Here is a 24,943-nt window from a genome sequence, read left to right as displayed (position 1 = left end):
ACTTTCCAGATACCATTAGAGAATTTCATCATTTGACCACAGCTGCGTACACTCACTTGCACTCTCAATGGCATAGAAAGTACCGCTCAGAAATTAACGGAAAATGGTATCCCCGCCAATTTGCCAAATGGAGGAAGAAACCGAAAGTGTAGTTCCACCACACCGGCAGCGTTCGGGAGATAAGCCGTACCCCGGGCCGGACCCAGTGGTAGATTGAAAGTGTGCGCGCATCTATATGAGATTAAAAACTGAAAGTGCTCCAACCGGTACACCCAGTCGGTTTCATCGAAAAGAAAGTGTAGTTGGAGGAGGAGGAAGAGAGGAGAAACGTAGGGTACGGGCGGAGATAAACTCGCGGATATAAATGCAACTGCATAAGTGTTGTTTGCAATTTTCACTTCCCTTCTGAGTTCCCTTGCGGCAAAGGCAACGCGTCACAAGGTTGATTGGGAGAGGAAAACTATCATCTTTTCTGCGCTTCCGGTCCCGGAGGGGACTGTTTCCCGGTCGCCGAAGGGAAAGACATCGCGCTACATCACTTTTGCCACTCGGAGCCAGCCAGGGAAGTCAAATGTAGGTGAACTTCTTCTTTTCCTTGGTCCATCCCGGCTTCAGGGGAACCGGTTAACGGGCGAATCTGTGTCGTTCAAGGAATCCCCCGTACAATGTAGAAACTCAAAGGGATAATACCACAAATGAACAGTATTTATTTTCCCTCTTCGCTGCACCTTTGCAAGAGCCGAGACAATGAGGTTCCTAATGATTCAACGTTCCTAGACCATCTTCTTAAACCGGTCTGCTATAGTACCTTTCCTACGGAGGGTGAAGCCTACGACTTCGAAACTACTAAGGCGATGACAAATGGACTGTCAGGAGCGGAAAACGCTACCGGAAAACAGGCAGATCAGGCTTACCTGTGGGAGAAACGCAAAAGAAGATAAAGAAGTACTATTAGCACTAATGATCGAAAGTGGTCACCGAGAAGAGGCAGCATGAAACTGCATAAGGATGTCGGGAAAACGATATCCAATTGACCCCTGGACAAAACAAAGCAGGGACTGAGATGCGGCTCCAACGATTACCACCCTTTTCACAATGGAACTCCCGGCCCCGACAAAACCGACATCTAATCACTTGAGGCAGCCATACGTGGCGCGGTTGTTCGGGTGAATCGGATACCGCCAAGCAGACACCTTAATAACAACCCGCAGACACCAGAAGACGCTCACCCTCACTCATGAACCGGTGGACATGCATGACTTTCACTTTTTGACGTGTTTCGAACGCCTCCGGTCATGGGATGGGAGGCAAAAGGTCGAACTCCGGCGGGAACTCCAACCGGCCTACGGAGTTGCGCAGTTGGATTGACCCATCGGGTGTACTCATCTTCTCCTGTGCCGGACACGCACGAACCGAGGGCAGCGGATATGTTGCTGATCACCCCGAACGACGGCTTATTGGTCGAGATGAGTGCGCTGAACTTTGACTCTCCTGGAACGAAGAGTAACGAACGCCTCATCGATGATGTGAGAGCTGTGCATATGACTTATCGACCAGTTGCCGGACCGGATTTTGCGTCGGAAAACGAGTATGCTGATGCACCTCCTTCCGTTAAGCCATGAACTTCACATTCAACTGTGATTCGTATCGACTATAGGGGACATGTTTATGAGGCAGAGACAAATGAGTCGGTAATGAAAGGTTAGTGTGTAATAGCCCGCGTTGTTACAGCTTTCTGTTTCGCAGCTTGGAGTGTTTCTTTTTTCACAACCAGCAGTCAATCACATTAAACAGTTGATGGGTTAACATGGGAAAGTTAACCCGTACATCGATAAATCCTATATCCGATGTTGCATTAGGCAGGTATTTCACAGTGGACTGTGAAATATCATAAACACCACACAAACGCTTTCCATTGGACGGAAACTGCTGCTTTCCCGACCCGTTCTATTCTCTGGCCCATTACTTAGTTAAAACCCGTTTCGAGACACCGAGCCCGAACCATGTCATTATTCCTCATCAATTGCATATCATGTTCCGATAGAACGACGCTCCGTCCATCGAATCCATAATGCATCTCTATTGAATGAAATCGAGCGGGTCGATAGCATCGACAACACGAGCGTATCAATTCGTCCTATTGGGTAGATTGATCTGTTACATAAATTCAATTGACCACTTCAAGAATCGCTCATTTAGATACCGATCGCCGCTCGGCATCGGGCCAGCGACACCCGTTCGTTTCCGGTTCGACGTCACACGATTCGCTTGTAAATGAAATCGATAAATTCAACATTGAATGGTGAATGTGCAATGGAACATGATTTCGGTGTACAAACGATGATGCAATTGAAACATTCGATCGAGTTATCTATTTAATTGATCGACAGAATGCTAATTGATTGGAAGATCGTTCTCGATGATGTCCGTCAACGATGGTATAGATAAAGAACGTAAAATTGCGGTGGGAAAATTGAATGTAGTTTACAGTTGTTCATTTTAGTTTTAAAGTAGAGGCAAGAAGCTTCTTAAACTAGATTATCTTCCGGAACAATCAATGGAATCGAATGACGAATGCAAATTTTGAAGGAAGATTTTAAATCACCCAGTGAAATTTTTGTTATTTCTCTTCTTTGTTGTGTGTTCGACCACACTTCTTTTTCATCTCATTCCCGGCTTCCGGTTTGCAGTGAAGTGATAGGCGATCAAAGTTTCACTTTTCACTTTTCCACAAAGGGGATGGTGGTTTTTTGTTCGGTTTCGCTAAAGGAAGAGCCACACCATCTACACCGCAGAACGGCTGCAGCACTGGTTGCAAAGAAAGGGAGCAGGCCGGCAAGTAAATCACGATGGACACCACCATCGTGGAACCTCCTCACGATCATGCGCGCTTTTTTTGCGGTGAGTTTCGGGGGGGGGGAAAATGAGAACAGCAATGTAACAATCGGCTCGCGGGCGGAACACACAAAGGGTGGAAACGCCGTTTCGCGCCGGTTCGTTCGGGTTTCCGGTAAGGCAGGAAAAAGTTGGCCCGCCGAGAGTGATCTAATTGTGATCTAATTGTGTCAGTTTTTGTTGCTGTTCTTTTGTTTTTCAACTGTCCCATCGAATTGTTTCGTCGCAAAATGAATGTTTCATCGGCAGTGCTTTGTTTTGTTTCGTGGCATTCAATTGGTCAGTAGTGTTTTAATGTATTACTATTTTGTGACCCACTGGAAAGAAAGTTTGTTTTCCGTAAACCATTATCGCTATAAAACATTATAAAAACCGTACCATAAAAGGGGAGGAAGATCAAGAGAGAAAAGAGAAAAAGCAGTGGCTTCTCAATTTCCCACCAACTGCTCTAAATTAAAGTATAAAATTTCCCCAACTCCATTAAGACACCAGATCATTGAAAGAATAAAAAGTTGAAAATTACTACGAATAAAATCTCAAACAATAACGGCAATATAAAAGAATAACAGAAACACCTTAATTCTTTCAAGTCAAGATATGCGAGTTAAAAATTAACCCAAGAAAGCGTTCAAAATGCTAAGACAAAACACCTCAAATTCCTTTCGACATGGTTGAAGAAATCCGCAGTGAAATCGAAACCTCTTTCTATGTACGCCCCTACTTACCCTAGCGGAACCCAATGTTACCTCTTCGTAACCTTTTCTTCCTGGATTTCATTGTGATTTTATGCTCAACCCATTCTTAGGCGTGATTATTATGCAAATCACGCTCAGCACACATTGAGAGGGTACGAGGTAAAGAGGAAAAGCCCGCCGTTTTGTCGAACATAAAAGAAGGTGAACATAATAAGGCATATCATCCCTAGCGAAAAGTAACCCAACTTTCGACAAGGCAAGTATACAGTGCTGCCACAAAACGGTGCATGAAACAGTGCACCATGCAACGGATAATGTTTGTTGACTCCCATACACCGTGGCGCAGATGAACAGTGACTATGGAACACACATATTGACCGAATTTAAAACCTCACCATAATCCGAACGATCAGTTTCCCATCTAGATCAACACCACACAATGGGAGGGAAGCCTTTTTTTCCCCTGTGCGGACGCCAACTGAAGCCCGCTTTCCAAAGGATTCTGGGTTCAGAGGTGAGTCCCAGGTCCCTGGCTATCGAATTACTTCGCACTGACATTATGTGGCTCATTACAAGTTGTCTGTTATGTTCGGCTGGTACCTCTCTTGATGCTCATTTTCCAGACGGACCACGATCTCACACGAGAATTGTATGAGAAGTATCCATTTCCATGAACTTGATGATGAACTGTTACCACTGGAGCTTCTCAAATTTCCAAGACAGTAACGGATAGCAGCAACGGTAGCCCTCTTCTCCTCTTATAATGGTGACCCTTAAAAGGGAACGCCATTCAGGGTAACATCTACTATTCGCTTTTGTTTGACGTGCATCGATTGCATTCGTCTTTTGCATTCTGGTGTTTCTCTTCAAATTGGCTGATAAACAAGTAGCTGATGGACATGACAAGTGGAATAGTTCCGATGGCCATCTGGCCATTTGAGCAATGTATGTCTAAAACAAATTCATGCAATGTTAAGGGGTCTTTTGAGAAGTGGGAGACGTTGTAGGAATTAATTAAAAACCTCCACATCATTTCACGAAAAAGCGTAGAATGAGTTTTGTTGGAAAGCCATGTAGCCATCTGTCACTCATGTGAAAATTTCGTTAACCGTTTCCTTCGTTACCCCCTCCGTTGCCCGCTAATGAGTTGGGGATGCATATTTTCATCGTGCTGGGCAGATTTCATGCGGACAACTCGCTCCTGAAGACTACGAAACATATGATCCTCACTGGACACAGCGTTGACCTTCGGCAAACACAGGCAGCACGATTAATTAAAAGCGTGTCATCGCAATGTCGAATAGTGTTGTGCACCGTACCGGATCCAATTAGAGGGGGCCGGCTCGAAGGGTAAAGTGAGAGCAAGACGCATCGCCACGGGTGGCTTACGGCGGGATCTCAAAGAAGCATCTCCGATGTGGTCGGCAAAGAAAATGCTAAGCTAATGCCGATTCCGACAATTAATCCCATTTCAAACAGCTTGACTTTGGCAAGATAAGGGTCGAGGGTTGGAGGCATTACCCCGTGAGAATTTGTTTAGATTTTTCCGCCTCGAGCCATCAGCCAAGAGCCAGGGTACAAATTTCTTCCGCTCGACCTAAGCCCATGTCCGTGGTGTGCTTCGTAGGTACCGTGCCGGCAATTAGACGATTAATTTTTACGACACAAAATAAACTTTCTCCAAGCGCCCCGAAACGAGATTTTCTCAGCTACCATTGCAGCTATTTTCCACACAAAATCCCACAAGGTCGGGATCGGCGTTGGTAAAAAGGGCTGTAATTATCGTTACGATCTCTTTAAGTGTGTGAGATTGTTGCAGAATTTCTGTGGCAGATCCGAGAAGGAGACCTCAAGTTGCGTCACGTCTGCTTACTATTTATCGGGTGGTGCTTTTCCCACTAATTTATGCCCACAACCTTTCAACTTGCCTGTAGTGCTCACGAGTGGATGCGAAAGATTTTTCAAGTGGCTTCTCGAGCCCGAGGCTTGTGACGAGCGATTTGCGGCAACCGCATCCTTCGTGTCACAACGAAGTCGACGATCCGATTCGGGTCGTCTGCCGGCTCGTTATCGCAATCGTTACCGTAGCCATAACACTCGTCCTGGTCGACATTTGTGTCATTTCGACGACGACGACGACGACGACGACGTCGAGATGACGGCGATCTGCAACGCTGTCATGTACAACGGTACAATAATCACGTTTCGCCGGGCGCTTCTGGCATCTGTGACCTACACAGGGGAAGTTAAAACCACCCAGCACAACTGAAACGATGGAAGCCACAATTTGAAATTCACCCCCGCGTTCACCGTGAACATCGTCATCATCGTCGTCAACAGACAAGCAGAGTATTTTGTGGAGTGTGGAGGCTTCACAAACAACCTTTCTCTTCGGTAGTTCTCGAGCAGTGGCATTAAGATTTTGATGAAACCAGGCAAACCGAAGAAGATACCTATCCGAAATGGAGTGCCAACGCGGGGGCAAGGGATTTTTCCCCAAAGACGAGAAACCGTGATTACCGATGGCGGCGTGACATCAAAATATTCATTCCCTCCCCCTGAGCTCCTCCTTGCCGTGCCCCCACGCGATGGCTCGAAAGTCAAGACATGGTTGCGGGCGGGCCAGTTGAAACATGCCAGGAATGTTGAACGCTCCGGTCTACCTGGGGACACAACAGCCACGAGGATAATGATTGCAGCAATGGGGTGTAATGAGGAAAACTTTACCGAACACGAACCGATGCACGAATCCCATTAGAACCGAAGGGAGCAGATTAAGACATCGTTAGTGCACTGGAAGCAGGATCTACACCAATATCTATCAATAATGTTTGCCATAGAAACACAAGCATAAGAGACACTGAGACATTATGATAAAAGCATGCCCATCAAACATAAAACGAGAAGACAAACATCATGTGACTAGTATTGCACGAGATACGAAAACTCATTAAAACTCCAGCCAAGGGTATAACAAACAGCGTACAGTTTTAATCAAACGTACATTGAAATATTAATTTGAAAAATGTATGTAAAAAATAATACTTCTCAAAAACTTTAAACTAGCATTTTAATTGAAGTTAAAATGGATCATAAGTTATGCATAACCGTTTACAACTGATAAACGAATGAATGCAATGAAATGTATAAAATGGGGATCGTAAAACTGATTTGAAAATAATTAAACAAAGCTACGCGCAATCTAAAATGCATCCAACATGAAAGCCAGGTCCTCCGAGGAGGCTTTACGACACATACATAATTAAAATGGCTAGAGCTGGTTTAATCCGAACGAAATGACCCATTCCAAACGATGTGAAATGTTTTTCCTCCACAATAACGTTGATGTCAGCGTTGAAGAGAGAGAAAACGAAAAAACAAACCGAACCATTCTGCCGCAATATCCTCTTTTCTCCCTCATTGTGCAAATGCAGTTCATTACGTGACGACCTTATTTTTGTGTTTTTTTTTTCTTTAACAAGGAAGGGTGGAACCCCCGAAAAGCCCGGTGACAACTTGCCGCTAATTGTGACGAAATGGAAAATTAGGCTGCCTCTCCGTTCTGCATCGATCGGCGGGTGGTGGTGTGGCCGCCAAACGTTTTCAGCGGCGTTTAATTTTGATGCCGTTTGCACTAAACGGTGGCGAGAAAATTAATTTCCAATGCCACTTTCGTTCTTTCCTCTGGGCGGTGATTTCGCTTTTTCAAGCTGGCGAGCCTGAAAAGTAGAACGCGAAACGCTGTCGTCCTCGAGGCTGGGGCTGTACCGTTAATGTGGGACGGAAGGTGAGTAAAAAAAACATGGGAAAGGTATTGGAAAAGAGAAAACTGGTAGAACATTTTTTGAAGCGCATAAAATTTTTCGAAAAAAAACACTCCTTTCATATTCTAATGAAGCTTCATCGCCCCCGAAGCAACAGGCTCGTGTAGGGTAAGTTTGGAATACCATGAGGGACAATTTTGCTAATGGAAAATTACTAAATCAGCTTTCTCTTTTAAACGTTTCGATGGATGATTTTAGCTATAGTAGGTAACAGTTGAAAACAAATTTATGATAGGAGAGAAAAAAAATAATCTTGAGCATTCTTTTAAATAAAACAGAGCATAATTTTGTTTTAGTTTTGTTAGAGACACACAAAACATAGCAAGAAATATCATGCGAAGCTGCATGTAAATAATAAAAAAAAACTTGAAATTCAAACCACTTAATTTACTTGCAAATGGCCAAAAACAATCAACTGAAAGATGTTTCCTCTGGATTAAAAACAACCTTCGGTGAGAAGAAGGACAAGCACGATGTGGAAGCATACAAACATATGAAACATGCACTTCAGGTCACCCTGCTGGTTTTCTTTGACGGTGTCGTGAGCCTCGAAGCCAAATGACAACTTCCGGATGGGCTCCATGAGTCATCTCCTACACGAAGACGACGTACATGGGTCCTCACGAAATGCAGCTCACGAGCCGGGACGAAACAACATATTTTACCCTAGACGGGGGGCTGTAACATTGGAGCCGGTGGATAAGTGGAGGGAAGACGGCAACCCAGTAGTGACATTGAACCTTCGTCCGAAGTTCGTCCGGCGACACAACAGTTGCGGCTGTCGCTCACCGGAGTCATCGTTCAGATCGACATGCGCATTGGGGCACCTCCAAATGGTTCCAACACGTCCGGGACGTGCACGACCGTTTCTTCCACAGTGTCATCACACGCACGCACTCGGTAGCCCCAAGCGGAGGATATAAGGAAAAACATGGTCACCTCGGGGCCCTCGGGGTGTGTGTGTCATTGTGGACATTATTCCAATACGGCGACGCAATCGGGCGGATGTTGGTGCCGTAACGCTGCAACGCGACGTACTGCGATGGTCAGAGTTCCCTGGAGTACTTGCAGAAGCGACCGACAACCAAAATCGCCGCTCGCCGGCCCTGCCCTCCATCCTCATACTGGGGGGGTACGAGGCAAGGGCATATGCACAATGAGCATGTTGCACACGTAGCAACAACAGCAGTTCACGGGCCACAGGGTTTACACATCTTTTACATTTTTATTTTATCCACCACGGAGAAACATACCACCGAAGGTGAAAAGAAGACGTTGGCCTCTAAAGTCGTCATCATATCGACCGAGGTTATACGGAGAGGCTTCCATCCAAAGGCGGGCTGAATACGGTCGATGAGTAATCGAGCCAACGATGAGCGGTTGCTGCTGCCTTCATGGAGCCAATTTTTATTTTATTCCATTGCGTGACGAAGAATTTCTTATTGACAAAGAAGGGTTCACTGAGGTTGGATGTGCCCTTGAGCAACAAAAAAAAATGATCTTCAAGTATAAGGTCAGCTGAGGGTGAGAAGAGAATGTCAAATCTCAAATTTGACATATTTATTGCACTTTATTATCGATTCGCATTTGCTTCATAATTTATTTTACTATTGGTGTTTTGCATATTTCCCGGTATGGTTGTAAATAGACATAAACTAATTCGAAAATCAAATATGTATTAAAGCCTCAGTGTGGCGTTTGCCAAAGAAAGGAAACTATTAAGCCGTTCAGCAAAGTCTGCAGATATCTGATAAGACGACTGAAAGGCGCCAGCTATGATTATGTGTACAATAGCATAAAGCAATTTAAATATTAAATTATCCTACACACACATAAAAATAAAAAACAATATTACTCATTTTATCATGGATACGCTCAAACCGAACACGATTCGCGAAACGGCGACGCGAGAAAGTGCAACACCCCCCCTTGGGAAAAGGGAAAGAGTTTCCGCCGGGTTTGGGGGCCCATGCCCGGTTGCGGTGTCGGAAGGATAATTTCGTTCGATCGACCCCACAACCACGGACCCCGCAAGCGGTGCTCCGTTCGTCTTCACTTTCACCGCTTATAAAACATGCGTATTTAACTGCTTCCACATCTTCATAATTATATGCTCACCGGGCGAAGGAAAGCGCGGTGGAGGAGGAGAGGGGGGTTGAGATTCAAATGGAATGGTGATGGTGTATGCAAAACGAACGAGACAATTTTGAGGTTAAAAATCGAAGACGTGGAAAGAGTGAGTGGCGGGGAAAGAAAGACACATCCCAGAGCATAATGTTACCGGTTTGTTCTTCGCTTTGCGGTGTATTTTGTTTTCCCCTCCCGTATTTTTCACTTTCAACTTTATCGACCATCTCCAAACTTTCGAACGCGCGATGATCCAGCGATGGGACATGCATGCGGCGGAAGAAAAGAGCATCATCCAAGTTGCTTGCAATGGAAAAAAAGGAAATAATTGAGAAAAAACAAACTCGATGCCTGCTGCAGTCTTTTTTCATTGTCCTCTCGCCATCAATCATGGTTCGATCGGAAAAATTCACCACAATCAAGTCGGGGAGCATCTTTCTCGCCGGGTGCACGTGCTCGTCTCCACCGTACCACCCCGTGTCTCTCTCGTGTCGGTGGTGGTAATTTCACTGGTCATTTAATTTTGGACCTGCTGCAACATCCCCCCAAACACACCCCATCGTGCGGCGATCGTCCATCACATCGTTCCGGGAGGCGCGAGAAAACTTACCTAAAAAAAGAAAGAGAAAAGAAAGAGACACACACACGGTTAGTCAAACAGCAGCGAATGGAGCCATCATCATTATTGGTGAAAATTGCTTAAAAAGGTGTAGCATTATGTTGCTTCTTCCACCCACTATCAAACCGTCACTCCCTCACCCCCAACCAAAACCCTTTCCGAAACCCTCCGCCCAGGTTGCGGTTTGATCAATCAAACACGATCGAATCTCGGGTGCGCAAGTTCGTTGATTTTAATTTTTATTACCGCTCGACAATCTCGAAGCTTGCGTCCCGCCCCGGCTACTGGACTATCCGGTTGATTAATTAAGATTTCCCTTCGTCAGCCAGCCTTACGAAAGCTACCGCCGGTTCGATACGTTCGATGAATTCCGTCGGAATGCTTCACTATGGCTCCACGGAGCGATTTATTCATGAGATGACAGTGGGCTGACAAAAAACCAAAAAAAAAACAACAATTTCGTCAAATCAGCCCTTCCTCGGGGCGAAAACAAAGTGTCAGTGCCTTTAGGATGCCTCGCACATGAAGTAACACGATTTGCAAGAGAAAAGAGCACTCCCCCCTTTCGGAAAGCGACAACCGGACGACTTTCTCACTTTCACGCAAAACTGTGGGGCTTGCCCATCGGAAGCGACCGGCCGATGTCGTATCAGCTCGGTTTTGACCAACAAGGGCGCTGAAGACGGGATTAATAAACGAAACGAAACGTTGGAAGGTAGGGTGTGATAAAAATGTAAACCTTCTCCACAACTCCACGTACGTTTCGTTCGTAACAATTAAAGGGCGTGAAGCGTGTTAAATGAAAGTAACAAAACAAAAATTATAAAAGAAATGCGTATGGAATCTGCATACTTTGTGGTTGTTTCTGAATGTAAGAGAATGTTTTCAATTTGTATGCATTAGTAGATGTTTAACGAATGTAATAAATAAACAAATTAATGGAAAGCACATAATTCATCGCTTCAAAATACCCTCAAAGTGATAGAATAGGGAGAATAAATGTTAAATGATGTAAAATTAAAATAAAATAATGCTTTAAATATTTATGCAAACTAGGCTGCAGTAAAAAAGTAAAACATGCCAAATGGAAAATTAAATCACGAATTACACAAAAAGTAATAATCTGCATTGTATCCCCAAACGTGCCTATCCTGTTCCTCTCTTATCGCAGCATATTATTCCATGTTTCGGATAGTAATTTTTGCAATCAAAATTGTATGCGGCGCTTGTCGCCCGAGGGCGCCGTTTAAAAATTGCATAAGTCATGCTGCGTTCGTGCTGCCCGTGCCGTCGCCTTAACTTGTACGAAAAATCCAGCCCCCATACCCAGAGCACGGACGTGCCCACCCGTTGGATCTCTTTCGCCCCAAAACTGTCAACGGTATCGCAAAACAGTTGGATGAAAAGGTGGACCACAAAACGAACGGTTTAATTTACAATTCCCGAAACATTTTAACCGGTTCTGATGCTTGTTTAAAAGCGCCTAAAGTGAGCCCAACTGCAAGCAAGCTTTCTGTTGATCTCTTTGTGCATCTCGTCGTCCGGTGCCATGTAACGTTATATGTAAAAAAAAGGATGAGCCATCCACTGATGGAACCACTGGCCATGCAGCACTCCAGCGGTCGGAAACGTCCGTCCACTGGGAGGGAAATGTTGAAAGTACCCGGACACATCATTCCGTGGTTTAGCGGGCAGAAACGTGACGTGGACGGATGATCATCCGCCCGGCCCCGGTGACCCCATTTGACATTTGTGTGGACATTTGTTTTGCTTTCCGTCAGCTGCACTCTCAAAACAAACTGCATTCGTTCGACCGAGCCGGATCAGGGATGGGGGGGGGGGGGGGGGGGGGGTTGGGCCCCACTAGGCCTGACGTTTGCTCGATTTACCACCGAACGCTGACGGAAGCGACACGAACGTGTTTTGATTTCGTTAAAATATGTTTTTTTTTTCTCTTTTAAAAAGAGAGCGAAAAAGGAAACTATTTCCGAGGCGACCACAGAATGTTCAACAGCGCCTTGCATTTTCCACCTTCTGCTGTAGTTAACCGTAGGGGTCTCTTGATGAGCGGAGAAATGTGACTGCATTTCAAACAATCACAGTTGGACGGGGAAACTCCTGATGTTGTTGCAATGTGGAGGTGCTATAAAAATGCATCCAACCTATCCAAACCCACCCCAGCAAGGGTACCATCATCGGGTTAGAAAGTGACGTGAAAAATCACATCTATTTGATATGAAGCTGTCTCCGTGTCATGGATGGGTTTTGTTGTACATTGAGCAAACTAACGTAACATAACCTGTTTCATTTTTTAAAAAATCTCTTTGGTATAGGAGGGTTTTTCGTTAGAGTAATACAATAATAAAACCAATGTAAATGGGAGAAAAAAACTGCAAAGAACACAATCGATAATGTTTCATAATGACATAGAATATCCGTTTTCCAAAGACTCGAGAGACTTTTCGCTCGTTGAACCTGTACAGGAACTGTGAGAAAAGCCAGAAGCCCATCGTCGAATGACAGCAACAAACAGCAGCCGAACACATTCCAGTTTGTTTGAAATTTTTCTTTTCTTCTTTGCCTAATGAAAACCCAGCCCATGGCGGCGGTTCTGTTGTTGTTTCATCACGTTGCATCCCGTGCTATGGAGCTCATAGGAAATCGTCCACAATTTCTACATCAACAAAATTTCGGCTGTGCTTGAACATATGCAGACCGAAAACGAAGGAAACCATCGAAATCGTCATAAACGACTGCTATTAAAGTGAACGAACCCGATCTGCCAGCTTTCGGTGGTAGACCAAATGGATGCAATTTTTTACTGCCGGAATTGGAAAAACCCGAGCGCGAACAGATCATCGCAGCGACGGTTTCAATGTGTCAGAATTGATTGCTACACGCACCGGCAAATGGGTGCTCCAACCGACCTTTTTCCGACAGATTGCGGAAGACAGCGCAATCATGAGCTCATATTGTTAACACAGTAAAATAACGCACTTCCAAGAGGTCGTATGTTTTTGACTGAGAAATAAGCGCGAAGATGTGAAGTGAGAGACGATCCATACGGGTTATGATCATTGTCCCTGTGCATCCCATTTCCTTTTTCCTAACACTTGAGACAAAGCAGTGGACAAATTATAATTTGTCGTGAATGATTTAATAGAAATGCAGCGATACGCTATATGTTTCAAGCTTGTGACTGGAAACCATTTAACATTAGCTCCAACACGAGTTTAATGGTGAATCATAAAACCCGCCCGAATTCCAAGCCCCTCCCCTTGCTCTCGATGCGTTTGACCCTCGCGCTCGGTGCTGTTTCACGACCTTCTGACGGACGGAAAAACAAAAGTAAAACGCCGCGGACAAACTCCAGACGGTTTTTGGCCCAAACAACATGCCCAGTATGTGGGGTGCACGCACTGGTGGCGGACCGGAGGTATGGCCCCAACGGAACATACTTTCTGTTTGGCACGAAAAAATAACAACACCACGCACGAACGAACGCGCGGGTGTGCACGCGTTTTGCGAACACGCACACCCTCCTCTCCGGTGCTGGATCGATTAAACTTGAAGGAAGTAAAGAATGGTTTTTGAATGTACTACTGAAAAAAAAACACACACATGACTAACTAACGCGCCAAAAATGATGGAAATGTATCGGCAGCACATGGAATTGCAAAACTAAAACAACTTGCCTTTGAACAGAAAAAAAATTCAAAAAGCCTCTTTAAAATAAGCAATTCACCCTCCTTTGGCGCCACGCCTTGCGCATTCCAAAGGTTAAATGAAAAAATGCCAAACAATTTAGCCCAAATCAAACGCACACAAAACGTAAGTTTGTGTGTTTGTGTCGACAAACGAATCCAACCTGATACAACAGTAATAAAAAAAAACTCAATCGAGGCGTTAACTTCGATGCGTGCAAGAATTTCACGCACATTCGCACCGGTTTCCACTCGAAAATCCAGTTCCAAAATCGGACGTTTTATTAAAGCCCCCAGAGTCAGGAAGGTCGTAATGGCAACGCGGCCATGATTTATGAATGAGTTAGTCACCACCAGCAAGAAGGAGAGGGAATGAAAAGCGGCCATATTCTTAATGAAGGACACGACGGCTGGCATCGATTTCCTCGCACCGAACCGAACCGAAAGGGACGAACAAAATGCCAAGAAGTGTGAGAAAACATGAACGAGGAATTTTAACTACCTCGAAATCTCAACCGAATGCAATAAATTTCTTCCTTCTGTTCGGCTGTTGCATGTTCTATTATCGATTGTAGGTGCAGGAGTCCTCCCGCGGTGAGTCACCGTCGTACACGGACCGTTTATTTGACGGTGATTTAGGGGATAACTTTGGCGAGTGATAAATTTAACTGCACTAACACCCATGATGCGTTGAGAAACTTCTTACTTAATCCCATAGCGTTCGATGGGGGTTTAGAAAAGGGTAAAAGGAAAATTAAATGAGTCAAAGAACTACGAAAGAACAGCCACTTTATTTGATTGAATGTTTTAAGTGAAATAAAGACAAATAAAAACGCAATCAAAGAAATGCTAATTGCCCATAGGATCGAGAATCTAGCACCGTCGGAACAATCTTTGCTACCGGCGTTTAGCAACGCTGTTTTGATGTTAGAGGCTTCCACTCCCCACTCACCCTTGGCTGCCCCCTCTATTCGAACAAGCAGCTTACCCAACCAGAAGAAGCTAGCCAAACCTTTCGTCCGGATGTCTTCAGCGGTTGTGTAAAATTCAATCCGCCACCGAATGAGTTACAAGGTCTGGGGTCCGGCTGTGTCTGATGTAGAAGATTTGTGTAAAAATAGCCATAAATCAGCGCTAACGAAACATAACGCTGACGGACCGGTCAACTTCGTGGGGACCCCTGGCCGAGGAAGATGTTCCTACCAACATCGTTCAACATAAAACATCTGCCGTGCGTACGAAGGAAGGCGGGCGGCACTGGGTGGCCCCCACTCCCATCATTGCTTGGGCGGCATGTTTTATTCCGTGGCTGGCCGGTGTTTCTTGAGTCATCCGCGGCACAAGGCACAAGGGTTAACTGTCTTTGTTTTTTCCCTCCCCACCCCACTCGGTTGAGTGATTCTCCCAGCGAGTGAAGAGACGCAAACTGTGAACCCCGAGCGGGTGGCGCACCGACATGCAAAACACTCGACCGAGCGCATCAAAATCATTGGGCAAGCACAAGGAAACCTACCACTGGCATCACAATGTAGCTTCCCTAGGAAAAGATAAAACAACACTCAAACACTTTCCTAACAAACAAATCAACCCCCGCCCAAACTCGGGGTGGCACAAACTCCAGCGTATTTTGCATTGCAAATCCTCTCGCATCTCATCTGGCCGGGATGGAGAAGAACAAAAAGATTTAAATGCATAACTAAGCGTGAAGAATAAGCCGAAAGTTTGCTGAGAGTGTCTTGAGGCCAAGAACGATGGGGGTGGTTACGGCTGATGGCTAAGATTAGCACCCTTCGACTGCAGCGGAGAAGAAGAAGCGGGCCGAGAGTGTGAATTTGAAATTAAAATTGCATACACAACCAACCAAGAATGCCACACCCCATTGTTGTTTCCGTTCCTTGGGCGACGGAACCTTTTGGGGAACGTTCAAACAACTTTGTTTATTTTGTGCGTATTTACAACAAACACGAGGATTAGGAGGTTGGGAAGGAGCGGCGTATCCCCATTTTGCCACAACCAAATCCATGTGCTTCCGGTCAGATAAGCTCTATGGTTGGTGAAAGTAAATATAATTTTGAGGTGTAACGTCGGCCACTTCGTCGGCCTGACGGAAACAAGGAAACGGAGCTCGCATGCGTACCACGCGAGTCCTGTGTGAAAATTGTACTCCACTATCATTACCTTCTGCAATGCTTTTCTCATATCGGTTCGATGCGGTAACACCAACCTGTCCATGTCCAAGGGGTTGGCAGGGAGGGGGGAGAGGGGGGGGGAGGGGAATTTCCATATTTGAATCGAAGCCGGCGAGCGATTTTCACTTCCTTCACATTACTCGGGGCTCGGTTGTTTAATTTTTCAAATGGAAAATCAATTCACTAGCGGCGTTGGAAGGCGTTGCATATTTTATGTGTGCGCGGTGTGAGGCCCGGTCGGGGAGCGGTCAATTGCCGACAAATTTCCAACCAGTGCAAAGGTTCGACCTCACACTTCCCAACCCCATCCCCCCCACAGCGTGAGCGCGCGGCATGGCTTCCTTTCAGTCTTAATTTGCGCAATTGTCATGTGCTCAATTCCTTCACCACCACCTCTCGCAAGAGATCGCATTTCGTTTGAAGTCGGCATTCCGGGGGATGATTTTTCTTTCAACTACCTTCGGGGGGGTTTTACTGGTAGTGTGCTGCGTACATTCTGAATGCTTTCCACCCCGCGTTGGGACTCTCCGACCCTCGCCCCCCGTCGGCTTTAGTAGGTCAGAGCGATGGAGCCAAATGGAAAAGAGGGAAAACGGAAAGGGAACGATTCAATCCGAAACTGAATTCGACGCGGATTTGGTCATTCCGGTGAAAACTACCGGGCAAGGATTGACGTCAGGGAGAGAGAAGAAGAAGTAAAAAATGTGCGTACGCAGCTGAATGGAAAATGTCTATTTTCCGGTTTCTCGCAGCGTATTGTTCACATTTTTTGCTATTGACTCCAGAGATTCATTTCGTGAACGATTGTTGCTCTCGTCGGAGATTGAATTTCTTGCATTGAATGTCGTTCCACATTGATGATGTCTATGTCAGTTTGGATGAATTGATACACGGCACAATAGAATTCCATCTCGAAGCCTCAAATTCCAGCCGAATTCAGGGAACCACGCAGATACACAAATACTATCATTCCGTGGTCGAAAAGATATTGTCAGAGTCATTGCTGGTGGCAGATATTGAGTCCCGAATGTATTTGAGGTCTTTGTGTCCACCTAACCTAGCCTAACCGTCAGGTGGTATACAGTGCCATTTCTAGCCTAAAGCCGTAACCTGACATTTGAATAGGTAGTATGAGCTCACCAGCAACCGACACGAAAACTAATACGAGCTCCTCGACGACCTCAATCTTGTGGCCGAATAAACCTTGTCCGGGGGAAGAAAAAAACTACCGACGAGACGCAACAGAGCTAAGAAGTTCCTTCTGGAATAGTGATGAGCCTATAAAAGCTGCGTCTCGCATAAAACCAAACCGACCGGCAGCCGAAACGTCCACTAGCTATTGCGTGGACGCTAGTGGTTTGCAATAAATTATGCACATAAAAGTGACATTTCTGTTGCTGCACTGCGCTTTGGCACCACCCATCTCCACCGGAGTGAACGGCACAACACACCTTCACAATAATCAGAAAAAAGAAAAACACACACCTGAGGAGCTTGATTAAAAATGAAATAGGAAAAATAAAGAAAGTGGTAGAAAGGCCCAACGGCAACGAGGTCGAGAAGTTCTCGCCCGATGATGACACCCTGACACGACCGACACAGTTTGATGAAAGAGCGCGCTGCATAATGCAGGAAGCGCTACCCCTTGGTGGCTGGCTCCCAGAGGAAAACAGGGCGTTATGCCCCGGGGCGGGATGTGGAATTGTGGGAATTTTCCGGTAAAAAAATGGCGATGAGTGGCGAGAGGGGATGTTCTTTTTTTGTTGTACTCCATTGTTTCGCGACACTTGCCAGCCTCAATTCCTTGTTGGTGGGAATAGGGACGGGAGCGGTACAAGCGCAGTACCTTCAATAAACCCTCCGTCTGGATCGTTTCAAACGACTTAAGCTACTACAGAAGATTAATGTACACACGAGCCAACAGCTACGAAAAGGCTGCACACAAAACACGCACACTTCATGCAAGGGTAAAACAACAATAAACCGCCCTCCGAAAAGTCGTCAATTGCAGCAGTCGGAGTTGTTGGGTGGAGCAAACCACACCAGCGGCGCTTTGTGTGGCATATGCAATAAAAGCAATGTTGAGGTTAGGGTTGAAGCCCGTTGCAACCTAATGGAAATAGGAAGGAATTTCCAATGAGCTGAAGTTACGGTGCAAGCGAAGCAAGTCGTCACACATTTGCGATGGAGTACCAGACGCCATAACCCGCGGCATCCACTTAACCTCACAAAAAACTGCACCTGAAGCAGTGAGAATACGATCATAAAAGTGTGTGCTTCAAGGAGGTAAAAATAAATCGTTCGCAACAAACAAACAAGTGATGAAGAGCTGGAGGAAAGGAACCTACTACTCTTCGAGACCTACTGACCAATATTTGCCGGTGCTGGCGACGTCGGCGATGGTGACGACTGCGTTGGCGTAGATGGCGCTGGCGGCGTCAATGGCGACACCTGCCGGGTAGGGGACGACGGCGCTGAAGAACCCGTGGGAACAGCGCCACCACCGTTTGTTGGTGGAATCGGTGACGTCGGTGACGCTCGGTCTTCCGGTGGAGGTGGCGAGTTGGACGATGAACTTGCACCGGAAGCTGGCGTGGAGGACCCCCCGGCGGAGGAGGTGGATGGTGAGGAAAGCGACGAAGTGGATGACGAGGTGGGACCGGCTCCGGGTGCGCTGGTGGTGCCTATCGGGGCTGGTTGTGGTGGCGAGCTTCTCGGGTGCTGCGTCAGAAGCAACAAGGGCGACCCGGTGATGGATCGATTGTAGGTAGAGGAACCTGCTCCCGCTGTGATACTGCCTCCACTGCTCGTCACCAGACAGGAGGTCGACTTGGCCCACCCGGGTACGGCGGCTGGTGGTGTACCAAGCAGGGCCCGGTGTTGCTGATGGAAAAGGCCGTTCTGATAGAGGTGTTGTTGATCCCTGTCACGTTGCACCTGCTGCTCCTGCTGCTGGAGCAGGTGCTGTTGTTCGGAGCGACTTAGATTAGGCGTAAGTCCTGCTCCAACCGTTCCGCCCAACAGCGACGGTGAGCTGAGCACGGAAGTCGACAGCGAGGGACGCAATCGATTGTACAGATACTGCTGGTAGTGGCTCTGGTACGGCGAGGACGATGGTGGCGAACCACCCCGACTGCTGCCTGTATCCGCCTGCTGCTGATAGAACTGCTGGTGCAGCACCGACGACGTCTTTGGTTTCTTGCTGTTGTACACGATGAACTTGTGGTTGAGCAAACTTTTACCACCGTGCGGGGAACCTCCCGAGCGGTGCGTGTTCAGAAACGATATGGTAAACTTGTCCCGATTCCTGCCCGAATCGGATCCAATCGCGTCGTCGGCTTCAGCTCCGACGGGAACTTCCGTGCACTCGGGTGCACCCTCCGCAGGCAGACCGTTCTTCAGTCCCACTCCAAGCAAACCGGGCCCTTCGTCCGACTGATACCGGCGATGGTTGAAATTTCGGTAGCCTTTGTGATTGTTGTTGGTATCACTCAGTAGGGACGCCGCGCTAACACCTGCACTATCCACCGCGTCCAGGGATCCGTTGCCATTTCTCGCCGGGGACCCTGGCAGAGCGGGCTCACCGAGCGCTGGGCTGCCCAGGGCAGCTTCCGTCAACTGTTGTTGCTGGTGATGCTGAAGTCTTCCACCTCCACCGGGACCTCCAATGCCACCATTGAACGAGTTCGATTGGATGAAAACACCGTCTCCGGTTATTTTGATCGTAGTTACCATGTTCGCCAGTCGACGCCTACTAAGTTAGTTTGTTTCGTGTTGCTTTTCCACTGGATAACTTTCGCACTACAAACCGGGACCGTAGTATTCTCTTGTGGCACCTTCTGCCTAGCCCCGACCGACGGAATGTAAGCAGATGGATTTATGAAGGATTAATGACATCCTACTAGACACGCCACACACGTGCGCCCTACGACTCTTCCTTTAGTACTCTCATCTGCTAGTCACTCGTGCGTCACACAAGGGAATCATTAAACTGTGACACTTTGGGTATTCGCTTAATTTTTTTTTCTCCACCTGAATCGACTTTGTCGGTGTGTCACCACTTGTCCCAAGGCGTCAACGAGGTAAGCGCAAACAAGGTGTATTACTCATGCGGCAAAAGACAACCATTTGTCTCCGTGAATGATTCTTCCCGCGACGCGTGACGGAGACGGGACGTTGTTATTAGCTTGTTTTTATTAATTTTAAACTCCATCCAAGCGGTTATTTGCATGCACAACACACTACACACTGACAACACTTTCCACCTATCCTCTCCACACAACACTTACTTCATCGCAGCAATCTGTACCCGCACACACACACATACGGAAGCACGCCGCGCGTGCTTTATGTCGAGTTTTCTCGCTCGTATTTTCCTCGTTTTCCCCCGTTTGGCATCATCGAAAAGGTACCACCGGGCGGGTGGCAGCACCACACAGACACTGAGCACGGAACACTAGTGATCGAGAGCCACGAGTTTTCTTGTTAGCTTGTCAAATCCACTGGTGCTGCTGCTGCTGCTGCTGCGGCTGCTACAATCCAGCGCTGACTGTGTTAATTACACCTTTACACCGTTGTTTTACACCGCGTGCGCTCGCGTATTTGCTGGGTACACTTTGGCGCAAAGAGCCGTGCCGACCGCAACCGAGAACCGACAGCGGCGAGCGGACGAGGTGCTCTGCGGGATCAATGTCATGCACTAGTCTTCGACAACAACAATAATAATAACATTATTAACAGAAGTAATAACAGCAGAAAAGTATTGAGGAACTGAACGGAAAACGACGGGGAAAAATAAAACAACTCCGACAACATGATGAGAGCATCAACAGCAACCTCCATTAGCTCGCAGTCAGTTGAACGACGGGGAAAATACACGTTTTTGTTTCACACATGTCCGGCAGAGAGTAAACGGCACAGACGGCAGAGGAAGAAAAATAATTGCTAAGGTCGATGCTTTATTACGGCGTCTCGGCGCAGGAAGCGGAAAAGGCCGGGTGATTTTGGATTCTTTCGGAAAACCCCTACCTAGGAAAAACATCTATATCGAATTAGCTTCACAAAAACTATCAAAACTATCAACGATCATGCGTCCCCGATCGGACTACTTCCGGTATGCTAACTGGGTTCTCTTTTTGGAAAATGCTGCCAGTGGTACATCTGTGGGTACCTACAATTCAGTTTCCTCCAGAAGCGAGAAACTAAGTGCCTCGTGCGGTAATTCCATTCGCAAAGATATGAAATAATATGCATCGACACTAGGTAATGTAATGTTAAGAAAAACCTCAACATCCGTTGGTTTGAGGATCATAATAGACACACTTTACAGTCATCTCCGCCATCCGCTAGCCAAGCAAACCTTACAACCAGAACCTTCCGAGCGGTTGGTATGGCAAAACTCCGCCGGTCGACTAACATTCCCATCGATGAGAACGCACACACATGAAAAAAAAAACCATTCCGACGGAAACCAAAAGCGTACGAAAATGGCAAGTCCCATCCCGGTCGCATCGCTAAACTGGTTAGACCGCTACCCCCCCGGGGGTGGGGTTAGGCATATGGCGGCAGTGGGCCAATGTCATCATCGCCATCTTGGCGTCGCCATTTTCCTCCGACCTTCGGGCACGGCACGCGGGTTCTGAGCCTGTATGACTCAGCCGGCTACGACAATTACGGCTACGTGTGGGAACTGAGATGTTCACTCACGTGCAGTTCCTCTCTTCGATTTCAACGGGTGGAGTGTCTGGGGCCTGTGCCCCTCTAAGGAATTAAATTACCCTCAGATTCGCGCAACAACTTCCAAATGAGTTGTAGCGGCTCTGGGAAAGAATAAATTTGTTTTAAAATTCATCCAACCCAACAGGCCGGTTCAACATGATGAGATATTATCTTGAGCTGACGTTATCGTTCTCATCCTAATATCGCAGTTCTGTCTGGGAGTTTATGAACTCCTCCTGTCCAGGAGGGGAGCAGGCAGTAAAATCCTCATATCATTTTTACAGCCTTCACATCACAGCTTCTTTCAGCAGTTCTAGAAGTCTCGCTCACTAGACACTTCCTCATCTTAGCTTCTATTAAGACTCTCCATCATCGGAGGTCATCTGAATACTCGCTGACGATGACGAGTTGGGCCCTCGCAACTGTATTCTGAATCATGCGCTGAAGATCGTTTTTTTTTTCTTGGTTATTTGGAGAACATCTCCACGCATCACCCACGACCGCATCACCTACTACTCCCGATCATCCCTTTTGCCGGGCAAGGCAAAGGGGTTTGTAGGCAGTGGAAGGGTTTGACGGCTGACGATGTGATGTTGAAACTGAGAAGACGTAAGTCGCTGGGAGATTTTAAATACTCCTTCTCCTCTGCCTCCAACACAACCACATCATGATGCATGAAAATGGACTCATCTTACGCGGGTGCTTTCGAGCGGAAAATTAATGGCGTGACGAGTTCTTACCCGCAGGCCGCTCCGTGGAGACGACGCAATTTCTGACCACTCCAGGCCTGTCCACGACGGCTTCTCGTCGCGAAACAATAACAAATCGATGCGCCGGCACGTGTTGGAGGACTTGTTTCCTCTCGCTCTACCTCTGTCTTTCAGTCGGTTGATGGCAAAATGTGTTCCAAATCACTTAAGAAATGCTTCCAACATGCGCCTGTGAGGCGGAAAAGGTAAGAGTGTTTCCTAAGCTCCTCGTCATCGATCTCACGCGATTGTACCAACGGATGAGCTAATATTCCTCCAGGGGCGGCAAACGATAATTTTGCGCATCACTAAGCCGCTAAGACACATTACAATTCCGCGAGCGTGTGTCCGCGTTCAGATCGATCGTGCATCGTTAGGCAATTGCGGCGTGTCTCGCGTCAAGAGCCGCACCAATACTTGGACCGCTTTTGGCGCCCGGATGTATATCGAGGGGCCGCCGTGACGCATTCAGCGCTTGCCAGCTACAAATAAATACATAGCCGGAGAAAACCAACAGCAGTCTACTATTCAAAGACGCTAAAAATAAACCAAATAGATCATAAAATGTTAGAATCAATGAAAACGGGACTGGTAATATAAACGAACGGAGATTCCAGGGCACGTAGTCCCATGGAGTCATGGGAAAGCATGTTAAAATGCCGCATTGGTCAACCCTACAGAATACGCTAAAACCAAATTTCAATTCTTCCAAAGTCGTTCTTTTACAATAAACTACAGGTAGATCTTGTAGAATAAATGGATATGGTGATACAACGAACCGCATTCCACTGTTGATCCTGGCCTTGTGCCAAGACGCTCGGTGCTACCAACTTGCCGGTATATACTATCCAAAATCCCGTGGATTTGAGAACCTAAGGTCGCCCTGGCAATTGGGAGTCGTTGCTATAGTTCCTACGATTTTTTTAGGATTCCGAGCCGCAAAACCTGTTGCGCCAAAATGGGCTGCAGCTCCAAAAAACAAGGCGACACGTCTCCCCGTGGGCACCGTTCGCCATTTCGTAAAGGTTATCCCGTGTTCGCTAGGATTGAGGACAGAAGGACAGGTATATGCACAGAATGTGGATCAAATCGAAATTATGGCAATAATAAAAGCAACAGCTGCAAACTCGATTTCCCAACTCGGAATTATGATACTTGTTTCACGTGTCGTTCCAAAAGAAGAGTTCCATTTTGGTTTGAAACATGGTGCCCAATTACACAGGCAAGTTTCAGGCAGATGCCAGGCACAACATACGATTTTGGTGACTCAATAATGTACCGAAAAATGTACACCTGCCTTACGAACGCGATATCCCAAGCGGTACGTAAGAACACACTTCGCCGCGTGTCTTCCACCATCATCTTCTTGATGATTTTCGCCACAGACACAGCGTAGAAACCCGCTGCTCAGCTGCACCCGGTGTACCACGGTGCACGGGGTTCCAGAACGGAACGACAAACCTTTGCGTAGCAAAAGGTTAATTAGTTTCGCGCAGTTATCGTTAGCTACGCGCATCCGGCATAGCGTAACCTCAATCTTACGGTCGTGCGCCAGTCTCCGTTTTCCGAACCGGACACACGCTGCCTCTTCCGTCGGCCGATATTGGCAACCAGGTGCACATCTCCGACATAGCCCGCCCTTCTTGGAGAAAAAAAAGAGAGCATGTTTTTAGTGGGTTTTTGTTCCTACACCTTTTTTAAATTGCCCGTTTTATTCTCCATGGAACGGAACGGAACGGAACAACAGGAACGAACCCTGCATACACCTGAAACACAGGGCTATATAGCAAAAGGCTGGATGGTTGCATCGGTACACGTAAGGCCCCGTTGTGTCACCGGCCGGATTGGTTCCAGTATGGCAACACCAGAGTGCCAGCAACTTGATGAATTTGTTTCGCTTCTGCCAGCTGCAAACTGATGCCAGACCTAGGAAGATTCTCCGATCCCTCGAAAAAATAAAATGCCCCCCCTCGAGGCACGTTAGTAAGAAATCTGTCGCCACCGGTTCAAATCTATAACACCATGGCGAGGCAAGTGCCATCTTCTTCCACCAGAGGGTAGAGGATTTGGCCTACGATGATGATGATATGTGAACCTCATCGAAGATGGAACGAACGAACGGCCCTGTTTCGCATCATCGTTACGCCCCAGTGACGATGGCGGCACGACAGAGACACACACACACACTATTAGAGGCCGTGGTGCAGCAAATTTAGTAGCGCTCCGGCCATTTTCCAAAGCCACTCCTATTCCCATCTAGCCCATCGATGATGGTGGCGGAAATATGGAACGAAAGCGGCCTCGCCTGCTCGGATGGTAGTGGTTTCCCGCATCGGTTCGAAGGTTTTCGCCCGAATGACCCAATTTTGCGCCACCTTTGGCACGGCGCGGAACGTGCGAGACGAAACCGGGGCCGGGGACCA

At 47.0% G+C, this 24,943-nt stretch overlaps 1 protein-coding gene across 1 annotated transcript in view; it reads right to left on the bottom strand.

Annotated features, from left to right (window-relative positions):
• Nucleotides 1-19,788, bottom strand: part of LOC131286365 (trithorax group protein osa) — a 36,756-nt gene extending 16,968 nt beyond the window's left edge. The window contains exon 1 of the mRNA XM_058315312.1: nt 18,423-19,788. Coding sequence (XP_058171295.1) covers nt 18,423-19,788 — 1,366 coding nt within the window. The remainder of the gene's footprint in view (nt 1-18,422) is intronic.
• Between the last annotated feature and the right edge of the window lie 5,155 nt (nt 19,789-24,943).

This window comes from Anopheles ziemanni, chromosome 3 (assembly GCF_943734765.1).
Source record: "Anopheles ziemanni chromosome 3, idAnoZiCoDA_A2_x.2, whole genome shotgun sequence".
Taxonomy (NCBI): domain Eukaryota; kingdom Metazoa; phylum Arthropoda; class Insecta; order Diptera; family Culicidae; genus Anopheles; species Anopheles ziemanni.
Note: the sequence above shows the minus strand (reverse complement) of the source record. Positions and strands in the feature narration are given on the sequence as shown.